General features: G+C 44.8%; 1 protein-coding gene across 1 annotated transcript in view; it reads left to right on the top strand.

Moving 5' to 3' along the window:
- The window catches only part of LOC142423836 (aldehyde oxidase 2-like), a 95,373-nt gene that overhangs the window by 10,893 nt on the left and 71,559 nt on the right, over nt 1-12,921 (top strand). Inside the window, exons 5-7 of the mRNA XM_075528945.1 lie at nt 5,154-5,280; nt 7,804-7,865; nt 11,199-11,288. Coding sequence (XP_075385060.1) covers nt 5,154-5,280; nt 7,804-7,865; nt 11,199-11,288 — 279 coding nt within the window. The remainder of the gene's footprint in view (nt 1-5,153; nt 5,281-7,803; nt 7,866-11,198; nt 11,289-12,921) is intronic.

The raw sequence follows: 12,921 nt of genomic DNA, 5'->3' as shown, positions 1-12,921 counted from the left end.
ACCCATTGATAACTTATAAGTTATTATTGCTTTCATGTCTTACACTGACCGCTGTCTCACTGCATCCACATTTCTGTTGGTTCTAAACATCATCTTTTGAACAAGTGCTGAGTGACAGTGTTTTTTGAGACTTTTAAGTTTTTCAATAGGCAAGTATACCTTTTAGATGAACCTTGGTGGAAGTAATGGTATCTATTAAGAGATTTCAGAAAGCTGGGAATCTGTCCAAATTTTACTTGGTTTTGTTTGAATTTTATTGTGGATAAAATGGAGGTTTGTATATCAGATCATCATTTTTGCATTCAACAACTTGAACACCTTATCACACCTCCCAATGGCTTGCCTATTCCCCTACTCCGTTTTCCCCACCTCCCTTCCCCCAAGTCCCTCTAGCCTACTACTTCCTCTCCCCTCCTTTCCTTCCACCTCTGTTAACCACCAAAGTTTGTTTCTTTAGGTTTGAAAACCTTTTCCATGATTTTTTATTTTATAGCATTGGTCTAATACTCTATTTGTTGTTTTGTAATTGACTAATTTTACTGGGCATAATGTGCTCCAAATCCATCCATGTCATGAAGTGCTTCACACCTTAATCATTATTCTTTTTTTTTTTCAATCATTTTACTGGGGGCTCGTATAATTCTTATCACAATCCATACATAAATACATCCATTGTGTCAAGCACACATATACATTTGTTGCCATTCTCAAAACATTTGCTTTCTGCTTGAGCCCTTAATATCGGCTCCTCATTTTCCCCCTCTCTCCCCACTCCCCCCTCCCTCATGAACCCTTCATAATTCATAAATTAATATTATTTTGTCATATGTTACACTGTCCAACATCTCCCCCTCCCTCTTCACTGCTGTCTATCCCCCAGGGAGGAGGCTATATGTGGATTCTTGTAGTCTGTTCCCCCTTCCCACCCCACATTCCCTCCACCCTCCAGGTATCACCACTCTCACCACTGGTCCTGAAGGGGTCATCTGTCCTGGATTCCCTGTGTTTCCAGTTGCTATCTGTACCAATGTACATCCTCTGGTCTAGCCAGATTTGTAAGGTAGAATTAGGATCATGATAGTGATGGGGAGGAAGCATTTAAGAACTAGAGGAAAGTTATGTTTCAACGTTGCTACACTGAACCCTGACTGGCTCATCTCCTCCCCACAACCCTTCAGTAAGGGTGTGTCCAGTTGCCTACTAATGGGCTTTGAGTCTCCACTCTGCACTCATCCTCATTTACAATGACATGATTTTTTGTTCTTTGATGCTTGATACCTGATCTCTTCGACAGCTCATAGTCACACAGGCTGTTGTGCTTCTTCCATGTGGGCTTTGTTGTTTCTGAGCTAGATGGCCACTTGTTTGTCTTCAAGCCTTTAAGATCCCAGGTGCTATATCTTTTGATAGCCGGGCACCATCAGTTTTCTTCACCACATTTGCTTATGCACACGTTTACCTTCAGTGATTATATTGGGAAGGTGGGAACCCACTGATATGATTTTTTTTGCTCTTTGATGTCTGATGATTGGTCCCTTCTACACCTCATAGTCATACAGGCTGGTGTGCTTCTTCCATGTGGGCTTTGATGCTTCTCAGTTAGATGGTTGCTTGTTTATTTTCAAGCCTTTAAGACCTCAGATGCTATGTCTTTTCATAGCCGTGCACCATCAACTTTTTTCACCACATTTGCTTAGTCACCCATTTTTCTTCAGCAATCGTGTTGGGAAGGTGTGCATCATGGAATGCCAATTAAATAGAACAACATGTTCTTGCATTGAGTAAGTACTTGAGTGGAGACCCAATGTCCATCTGCTGCCTTAATACTAAGCCTATAAATATATGCATGTAGATCTAGTTTTCCATCCTCCTATATAAATATATTTACATATGTACATGCCAGTATTAGACCTCTATAAATACCCTTTGTCACCTAGTTCTTTCCTCTATTTCCTTTTACTTTCTCTTGTCCTACTATCATGCTCAGCCTTCTTTTGGGTTTCAGTAATTTCTCTCAGTTACATTGCCCTTGATGAATTCCTACCAGGCCTCTCACACCCTCCTTGTTACTAATTTTGGATCACTTATTGCTCTCCTGTCCCTGGGTTAGTCAGCACCACCTCCTTACCCCTGCCTTCCCCTCTCCCATGTCCCCCCGGAACCTTTGGTCCCATTGTTTCTCTTCCAGACTATTCATCCAGTCTATCTTATCTAGATAGATCTGTAGAGATAATAGTATGCACCAAAAATCAAGTCATAGCAAGATAGGCAATGAATGAGAACACAGCGATGACAACAAAAAAGGAAACCAATGACCCATAAAAGAATAAATTAATTAAACAGGAAAAAATTTTAAAGAAAGAAAAACTGTAAATAGATCAAGGTCTGATTTTTTTATCTCTAGGTGTGTCCTTCAGTCAGGTCCGATGGGGTGCTATGCTCTGGCCCCAGAGTCTGTCCTTTGTACTCCCTTGGGGGCTCCCTGCTCTGCTCCCACGGTTGCTCTGCCACACACCTTTATTGGTTTGCCTCAGTGTCGCAGGGTCAGTCCGCGCCAGTCCCGACACTGAGTCTCCAATGTCATCGTTATTCTTTAAGGGTGCAACCTATTTCAACGTCTATCTATCCATTCCTCCAATGGGCATTTAGGTTTTCCATTTCCCTGCTATTGTGAATAGTACCACGGTGAACATGCGTGTGCACATATCTGTGTATGCAGTGTTCACTTCTTTAAGGGCTACACCAAGTAAAGGGATGGCTGGATCATACAGGCTTTCGATCTCCAATTATTTGAGGAAATGCTGTATTGCTTTCCAGTGCTTTCAATGGTGTCTCGTTGTTGTTTTTATTTGCACCTCTCACATGGTTAGTCATCACAAGCATTTCTTCATGTTCGTTGGCCACCTGGATTTCTTCTTTGGTGAACTATCTGTCATGTCTCCTGCCCATTTTTTAAATTGTATTATTTGTGTTTTTCTTACTGAGATGTTGAAATTTTCTATAGATTTTAAAGTTTAGTCCTTTGCTGGATGCATCATTGCTAACACTTTCCCCCCACTCTGTGGGTTCTCTTGTTACTCTTTTGGTGAAGTAATTTGATACACATACGTGTCTTATTTTTAAGAAGTCCCAATCATCTGCTTCATCTTCCACTGTGTGGGTGTTTTCTATTATGCTTGATAGTGTGTTTATGTCATGTATGTCCAAATTTTATTTGATAAGCATCTTTGTTTCTTACTTTCTCTCCTTGAATGATAACAAAATTACCAAAATATTAATTGATGCCTTTCAAACTATAGTTCAGCATAAATATTATACAGAATACATTACACCTAGAATAAACTCTCTCCCAGGCCAACAGAATAAAATTCAGCATTATCCTCCATGGCATGGAGCTTGGGAGAATAAAATCAAAATTGTGGATGGGGTGGACTGTGAGCGGAATCTAAACTAAAACTAGCTTTAGCAGAACAATCATTTCTTGAAATCCCACCGGAAGCCAGAAGGCAGAATCTGCTTCTCTGAGACTGCATTGGCAGGGAGTGCGTCAATTTCCCTGTCGTTGCCGTGCAGGCTGGGGAGTTGCAGGACAAGAAAGACCAACATTGCAAGTCGTTCTAAGCAGTAGCAGCCCAGAGGATCTAAACTCAGCAGTCTAGAGGGCAGAAAGTCAAAGAGGATGTTCACAAGGCAGGCTGATGAAACTAGATTCTAGGCGTATACTGCCTTGCATTCTGATCTCTAAATCAGGGTTGCTCAAACTTTAGCAGAAGCTTGTTTCAAATGCAGATTTTGAGTCAGAAGGTTCTGCGTTTTCTATAAGCTCCCAGGTAGAATCAATACTGCTAGTCCATGAGCCACACTGTAAATCTCAAAGATCAAGGTAATGAGCCTTTGCAAGCCAACACAGAAGAATTTAAAGAATAAAGGGAGATCAGTAGGAGGTAGTCCCTAAGCTAACCAAGAATGTGGCCTAAACTGTTCAAGACTTGGAGTTGTTCAAGAAAAATGCTTTCGAACGTAGGTTGTTGTTGTGAGGTGCCATTAAGTTGGCTCTGGCTCATAGCGAGTCATCATACAAGAGAATGAGATGGTGCCTGGTCCTGTGCCTATTGTTATTATATTTGAGCTCACTGTTGGAGCCGCGGTGTCAATCCATCTCATTGAGGGGCTTTCTCTTTTTCACTACCCCTCTACTTTACCAGATGGGTTACTCTGGGGAGGCTAGAGAAAAAAAATTATAGACACATGTATATAAGAAAGAGCTTTATATACAAGAGCAATTAAATATTGAGAAAACATCTCAATCCAGTCCAGATCGAGTCTGTAAGTCAAATATTAGCCCATATGTCCAATACCAATCTATAAAGTCCTCTTCAGATTCATGAAACACATGCAATGACGCCAAATGCAGGAAGATCACAGGCCAGTGGGTGGGAAATCTTGTGGATCCAGTGGTGTTTGAAAGCATCTCAGTGCTGGCAGGGGTCTCCACATGGCTCCTCCAGCTGAAGGCACTAGGGTAGCTCCAGGTATCCTGTCAGCTACAATGTCTCCCAGGGAGTAAGTGTGTGTCCCACCTCCAATGAGCTACTTATCTCCTTAGCGCCTCCAAATGAGGTCATCAAGCACGACCTGATTGACAAGCTAAGCTTCACCCCTTCACTCTTAATCCTCTCAAATTAACAACAGCTTATATAACTACCATACCAGACATGATGCCCTCTTTCAGGCACTGGTCTTCCGTGATAACATGTCCAAAGTACATGAGACGGTGTCTCACCATCCTCAATACTAAGGACCATTCTAGCTGTACTTCTCCAAACACAGACTTGTTTATTATTCTCCACATCCATACTCTCTTTATATTTATTGATTTCTGAATAATTCTTCCTGTCTGAGATTGACACTCTGTTAATCCCCAGGTAGAAGGGTTTGGGCATTTGACCTTCAGGAGTCCTTCTAATGATGGAATATGACTTCAAAGCCACCTGCTGCAAACCAATCTAAGCAAGAAGAAGACGGTCGACTCTCGTCAAGGGATGGGTACATTTAGTCGGGGAGTGAGTTCCAGCATCACTAAGCAATGACTCTCATTGGGAATTGGTGGCAGCAGGAGGGCGAGACCTGTGGCCATACATGTTTTCTTCCAGGAGAGGATTGCGAAGAGCCACGGCACCCAGTGCGGGTTCTGTACCCCTGGAATGGTTATGTCCATGTACACTCTCCTGAGGAACCACCTGGATCCTTCAGAGGAGCAGCTCCTGGAAGCCCTCGGGGGTAAGTCTGCGATGAAGAAAGCCCACCACTCGTCCAAGGTCAGAGACAAACCATGCTAAAGGCTGCTCCACCACACTCTCGACATCCTACCCAAACCACTGGACTCTCCCTTCCACTGTTTGTGAAGTTGCCACGGTTCACCCAGGAGCAGAAAAGAATGCCAAGCTCCACTCACCTGAGGCCACACATTTGCCACAGTGCATGCTTAGAACAGCCTCCGCAAGACTGACAACACTCCAGAGGGAACACACCCACCACCTTGGCTCCCACTTCGCTAGCCAGTAACTTGCTTGGCTTTCCCCATAAAGGCCCTTCAAGAACAAGAGGATTCTTTATACTTTGTAATATGTTTAAGTTACGAAAAGAGAGATCATCACCTATCCGTTCTGTAGCACCAGCTAACATTTTCACATGCCAATAATCCCTAAATAAGTCTTTCATTATGTGCAGAAATTCCTAGGTGACTCATTCTCATAGGGACCTTCTAGGACCATCTAGAAAACCATATGCTTTTCAAAGCTGTAGATCTTTATAGAAGCAGACTGCTACATTTTCCTCCTGTGGAGCAGCGAGTGGGTTCAAACCACCAACCTTTCAGTTAGCAGCCTAGCATTTAATCTCTGTGAGTGGAAATTAATCAACTCAACAGCAGCAGGTTTGGTTTGGTTTCTGAGACTGAGTACTGATGGGTGAACACAGACTGCTCAGTTCTTTCAGACCCTTGACTCCCTCTTTGCTCCAGTGCATAAAACCAGATGAACTTGCCTAAAATACCCCAGCTTCCCTAGAGCTCTCCCCATTCGAGGTTTTTGGTGGCCCCTTGTCTGTAAAGCATGGCCAGGTCTAACCTCCTTAACCAGGCATTCGTTGAAGCCCCACAGCTGACCCCACTAACCTACGCTTCTTGCCCTTCACTCTGCGGGGCTCCCTGCCTGCCCTCTCACCAACTCGTGGGCATGTTTCATGTCTGCACTTCTGCTCGTACTGTTCTGCAGGCCCAATATCACCCTTCCCTCCTGTCCACCAGCCATTAATTACTCATCCTTCCGTCTTCCTCCGAGAAGCCTTTCCTGGTAAGCTCTATTCAGTACTGATCCTTGACAAGCCTTCCTCGCTAGAAGCCCGTGGTTCTCAAACCCTAACAAAGACTTACCTGAAGCTCTATGAAACATAAGTTCTAGCACTCACCTCAGGTGTTAGAATTCAGTAAGATTGAGTAGGATGAGAGATCTGCATTTTTAATAGATACACCTCCCTTCCTGGGAAGTTTGATACAGTCCTAAAAGCCACTGAGAAATACAGCTGATAAATCATCCATGAAATACTTAAGAACTAGTTGCTATTGAGTATGACTAATGTAACCTACATCATGTGTCAGAATAGAACTATGCTCCATAGGTGTTCTCTCTCTCTCTCTCTCTCTCTCTCTCTCTCTCTCTCTCTCTCTCTCTCTCTCTCTCTCTCTCTCTCTCTCTCTCCACACACACACACACACACACACACACACACACACCCCAATTATGGAGTTTACTAGTAAAGTTAGCAGGTTACAATTCAATTCAGGATCAGAAATACTTAGGATACAGTTCTTCAGCCAAGATAGCCTCATCTCAGCCATGCCCACAACCACACCGTGGCTCTCTGGTCTTATAGCTTGTCAGTCATGCAAGTCCTTTGTCGTTGTCCAGTTCAGAAAATGATACAAAGCTCTTGTAATGCAGCCATTAAATGCACCAAATGCAGGCCACCCACCATACACCTCCACCCAAGGGCTCTCTAGCTCTGCGGGCCAGCAAAATGCAGGCCACCCAACATACGCCTCCACCCAAGAGCTCTCTAGCTCTGCGGGCCAGCAGGCCAACTCCTCACTCCACAAGTGAGCTTCCTGCTAGAAGGCCTTTAACCTTTTCTTCCCATGAGCCAGAAAAGTCCACTCCACTGTCTAGCACGGTCAGTGCTGCTATCGCCAAGCCTGTGCCACTCTTCTAGTGCAGGGGCTCTGTCTCAGGGATTGGAGCGGTTCGGCATGAAGGAATCTCGGGGAGCTAAAGGATACACTCCACTCCTGGCTCTTCTTTTCGATCAAAGGCTGATTTTTCAGAAGTAAATCTCCAGCCTGCCTTCCTTCCAAGGAGGCTCCAAGTAAACTCAAATCTCATCCCTTTTGTTTAGCACTTATGTGTTCACCATTCACACCACATTACAGCCTTAGAAATTACCAATATTCTCTGTGTTTGAGGGCCCCCAGAATCTTCAGTGACGTCTGAGATATAGTTGTTGTCAATAAGTACTGGTTGCATGAATGTATAAATTAATGGATGAAAGTCATCTCACTGCCTAGAGTGTCTTTTCCTCAAGGACAGAGACTGAAACTAGAATTGAGGTGATGGGAAGGGGGAAATCATTGAAGAGCTTAGCAGATATTAAAACTCTTATACAAAGGAAAAGTTGAGTCTGTTTCAGCTTTCAAAATAAACCAGCAACAACAAAGCCTGCTGACTGCTGCGCTTCTTCTTCGGTCAGGCAACCTATGTCGCTGTACTGGATATCGACCAATCCTAGAAAGTGGAAGAACCTTCTGCGCGGTGAGTAGGCGACGACTGTGTAGACTCTGCAGAGCATGCAAACATGACCGGCATAGCCGGTCAGCACTAAAAAACCAGGGATCGATTCTTTCAGAAAGCCTTAGGAAGGATGTAAGGGAAACCATGAACCTTAACTCCAACTTCCTTCTGGAAGTTTCAGCTTTTTGCTGAAGAGAGGTGATGTTGCCAAATCAAAATCACAAAGGAAAGTCTTGTGACCTATCCGGCCACTCACACATTCTGCAGAGAGGAGACAAGCAGGGCGTGGAGTCTAAGTTTGGTGAGGCAAGGTTAGTACCAATTATCCCAGCTTGCTGGAAAGGTGTGAGCCAATAAAAATCTGAATATGCAGAGTAGACTCCAAAATTCTCCCCCAAATTACCTCACTGGGCTGTTGTGAAGATCACGTGAGAGATCACAGGTAAAGCACCTAGCAAAGCTGTGTTTGGCACTTAGTAAGAACTCAATCAAAAGTTGCTCGCTGCTGTTGTTGAGAATGTTGTTGATGCTGTGCCTAGTGTCTGACAGGGAGGCCAGGAGCAGAGAGGAGTTTCTGATCATCCTCTGCTGAGGAAAGGATTGAGGAAGGCAAGATGGATAAGGGTACACGCACGATAGATGCCCTGAGATACAAGCAAGGCAGTGCCCACACTTTAATAGGCCCCTCTCTGGCATTCCTCCAAGTAGGCCCAGGAGCTCCTAGACTTGCCTGCCTGGAGTCTTCACCTCGCTTCTAACTACACGCCCCATCAGTAGTTCTCAACCTGTGGGTCGCCCAAGACCGTCGGAAAACACGTATTTCCTATGGTTGGGGTCACCACAACCTGAGGAACTGAATCAAAGGGTCACGACGGCACTAGGAAGGTTGAGAACCACTGCTCTAGACATACAGAACCTCAGACCCCCCCCACTTCCAGGGACTACACGAGCTTTTCCTGAGTCCATCTGCCTGGCTGGAGCATAACAGTCAGGGCCCGTGCCCCAACCAAGGAGTGGCCATGGAGTCGTTCTTTGTGGGAGGAGTTGGCTAAGGTTGGACAAGCGGCCTGGGGCTCACAGTCTTTGAACTCCCTTGCTGGATAGAATTGCACCAGCTAGAGAAGAGCGTCACAAGTGGGGGAAGGGGGAGGGAGGGGTTCCATTTCCTCTCGACCGGGAACAGATTAGTCAATAAATAAAGCACGCATGGGCCTGCTTATGCTTATTTACTCCTCCGCATAGGGAATACTGTGGGATCCAGCCCCACAGTTGAATGGGGTCCAGCCCCACAGTTGAAGGGGTCCAGCCCCACAGTTGAAGGGGTCCAGCCCCACAGTTGAAGGGGTCCTTAGGAGCGGCATGTGCAATTAAGGACTATAGAAAAGGCAGCAGGACACAGGAACTCGGCCCTGGTGTGCCTGGTCCTGCTGCTTCTGCCTCTTGGACAGAGTTAGGGAGATGGCAGGGAACTGCATCCCTGGTGGAAATGATCTGGAGATACTTAGAAGGGCTGTATTTGAGGAAGGAGGTATAAGAGGCAAATTTGGAGGAAATAAGAAATGTAAAGGTAGGAAATAGCAAGCTACTTTACAATCCCTGGTTGGTGGTCTACGCAACCCCAGTCAACGGCAGGTTACAAAAGTCTGGGAGAGATAAGCACCATCTTGTTGGTAGCTTCCATTTTTCCAAAATGCCCTTACATGAAGTCGGGATCGACTCAACAGCTACTGATTGTAGGTTCTTTGTTTTACATCTGTTAGTAAATTGTCATCTCCCCGAAGCACATTTTATCAATTAATTCTACCACTAGGACCTAAACTGAGGGGTGGCGGGGGAGGAACATGTACACAAAGCTGTATAAACAGAAATGTTTATTACAATGTTGTTTTTAATTATAGCACATAGGGAGGAAATATACATCAAAAGTACACCTTACAGGCACATTATGGACTAGCCATGAAGTAGAATATCTAGCAGGGGTCCTCAAACTGCGATCCACGCGGGCCCCATGCAGCCCACTGAGGACATTTATCGGGCCCGCTGGGTGTTTTTGCCCCGTTTGTTTTTTTATTTCAAAATAAGATATGTGCAGTGTGCATAGGAATTTGTTCATAGTTTAAAAAAAAAACTATAGTCCAGCCCTCCAACAGGTCTGAGGGACAGTGAACTGGCCCCCTGTTTTAAAAGTTTGAGGACCCCCGAATTCTGAAGGCCTTTTGATGACCCAGGAGTCCTGGTGGCACAGTGATTAAGTAAGGGACTGCTAACCACCAGGTCAGCATTGCATGCCACCTGCTGCTCCGTGGGAGGAAGATGAGGCTTTTCGGTCCTGGAAAGGACCACAGTCTTAGAAACCCGCAGGGGAAGCTCTACCCTGTCCTAGAGGGTCTCAATGAGTCAGAATCAGCTGGATGGCAGTGAGTTTGGTTTTTGGTTTTTTTTTTTTTCACACCAACAGCCTTACATCATTTATTGTTAAACTTGATTAGGAAGCAAAAAACCAAGGAATAAACCAGATTATTTGCCAATAGAAGTTCAAGTCATCAGATGGGGACAAAAATCTCAATCCATGATTTGAGCCTGGGAAATGCGGCCATGCATGCCACCCTTCAGGGGGCTCCTTACAGACCCAGCTTGGTTCTTCTCCAATGTCTTCTCTTGGAGTTGTACCTGATTTTATTACCGGTTTTCATTTGAATCCATTGGGGAATGGGCCGATTCTGCTTCTGTTTCTTGGCCAGGAATCTCTTGATCCTGAAAGTCTTATGAGACGACATGGTGAAGTCGGAGCACCACCGCACTCGGGGTGGCAGAGAAACGGAGAGAGCGAGTTTGGTTTTGATGACATAGAGAAATGACCACAACATAGAAAAGCAAGTAGGAAAATAAGTCAGAAAATAGGCAAATAAGTGATCAAAAAGGCAAAAATTTAAAAGTATATTTATGGTATAAGTCCAAATCTATAGTATGTCAAAATATTACCAGTAGAATGGTATCTTTGGGTTTTGTTTCTTGGGGGTGTTTAATAATTCTCTATTTCCTATAGAAATTGGTTCACTGGCAGTGAGCTTAGTTTTTTGGACACCGTCTATATTTATTACTTAATATATTTATGTATATATTATATGAGCATCATTTGTGTATTATGTATTCTACATGTGTAACTTCAGAAAGAAAAATAAGGCACATGAAAAGACTGTGTTATTAGCCTTGGCCAATGTTCAAGCCCAACAGAAACAACCCAAAGTGCTTTTATTAAGGCTGAAACTTCATTTACACTGCCAAACCTTTCAAGGTATCCACCCATTTGCCCATAAAAAGGGTTCATAACCATCGGCCATCTCACTGTTGTAGGAGGCGAATGGCTGTCAGCAGAAAGGAACAGGAAAATGCTGCTTGGATCAGGGAGAAAACGATTCTTCCTCTCTTGGCAGGGAAAGCGGGGTGAGTCCCTTTCATTGCTGTGTCTTTTTCCTGAGAGTATTGCTTCATGGTCTCCTGGTGGTTGGCCCTGGACCAGTGTTGAAACTGCGCTTGCTGCTTCTTTCTCTGCACCTGCAGGTGCATGCACGAGCAAACAAAAGCAACACTCTTCACTGGGGAGCTGCATAAACTAGTGCTAGAGGTCCCGCGTTCTGAATTTCCCTTCCCGGTCCTAAAGCCTGCAGCAACAGGAAATCCAAACCCAGTGCAGGCAAGAGAAGAAAGAATCACCCCAAAGACATCACTGTCTCTTCATTCCAACCGATGTGGACACGGATCACCTAGATCCTGGCCTGTAACACTTCTGTCTGGGGATCACTTCCAAGTTTCCTTGGTAACCGGGCAAGACTTTTGTCAGGCCGTGTCCCCTCGGGATCACAATGGTGCTTCAAAAGAGGTGCTCGTTTCCAGCTAATCTGGAGAAAGTTGCATGCTTTTCCCTTGGAATGGCCAGAGAACAAGCTGGGAAAGACTGGCTGCCGCCAGCGTCTCCCTCTGGTCCTCTCCATCACACCCACCTCCACCCTCATTCCCACAGTTCTTTCCCAATCTTGCTCCCTTCTGCAGGAATTTGGGAGGAAGCCACTTGTTCACCTAAAACAGATCTGATCCAGACCAAATTCAAGTTTAAGTAACTTCCCAGGGTGCTTGGGTTTCCTAACCAGTAAAAGGGCAATAATAATGTTACTGTCTTTTATCATTGCTGTGAAGACTAAAAGAATTATTAACACATGTAACTGGCACTTGGAATGTAAGCATGCCAAGGTCAACCAGAAGACACTGTGGATTTCACTGGTGCGACCACATCCAGTGGGAAAGGCAGAGGACCGGGAAGCCATTCATTTGTTGAGCCTGGGGCTGCTCCCACGAGCTGGGAGTCAACTCAACTACAGCTACAAACCACACCGCCTTATTAATGTGAAAGTGGGTGTAGCATACAGAATTTAAGGTCATTGGGTTGTACTTGTCAAAATTGTTGAATTGGCCAAGGATTTAGTGCTATTTCTACCACAAAAGTCTTCGTGTGTGTGTGTGTGTGTGTGTGTGTGTGTGTGTGTGTGTGTGTGTGTGTGTGTGTGTGTGTGGTGCATAGAAGCCTGTTTTAACTGTAGAACTTCATGGGTGGTTAGCACTTGGAACCCTGCTCTGGCAGGAGAGGAGCCAGGGGTTGAGTCTCAGCGCAGAGTATTTCCAACCTTATGGACCTCTGACCACTGTTTTCATGGATCGTCTGGGTGTTCCTTGGCATAGTTCTCTCAGCGTTTCACCAAATACTTGTTATTTTGTATCATCATCTGGGTGGGATTTTTTTAATTTCCTAATTTAAAACTTGCATGGATTTAAACCAGGGGCCCTCAAACTTTTTAAACAGGGGCCCAGTTCACTGTCCCTCAGACCGTTGGAAGGCCAGACTATAGTTTTTATAAAAACTATGAACAAACACTGGACGAGTCGGCTGCTAAGCAGGACAGGCCCGTGGCCGTAGTTTGAGGGCCCCTGATTTAAACTATCGCCTCCCCCATCCCCAACGAGAAGAGTTCTTATGATGTTCATCTTGTCTGATTCATGTCAATAACCACAATGATGCTTCCGA

This window comes from Tenrec ecaudatus, chromosome 13 (assembly GCF_050624435.1).
Source record: "Tenrec ecaudatus isolate mTenEca1 chromosome 13, mTenEca1.hap1, whole genome shotgun sequence".
Taxonomy (NCBI): domain Eukaryota; kingdom Metazoa; phylum Chordata; class Mammalia; order Afrosoricida; family Tenrecidae; genus Tenrec; species Tenrec ecaudatus.
Note: the sequence above shows the minus strand (reverse complement) of the source record. Positions and strands in the feature narration are given on the sequence as shown.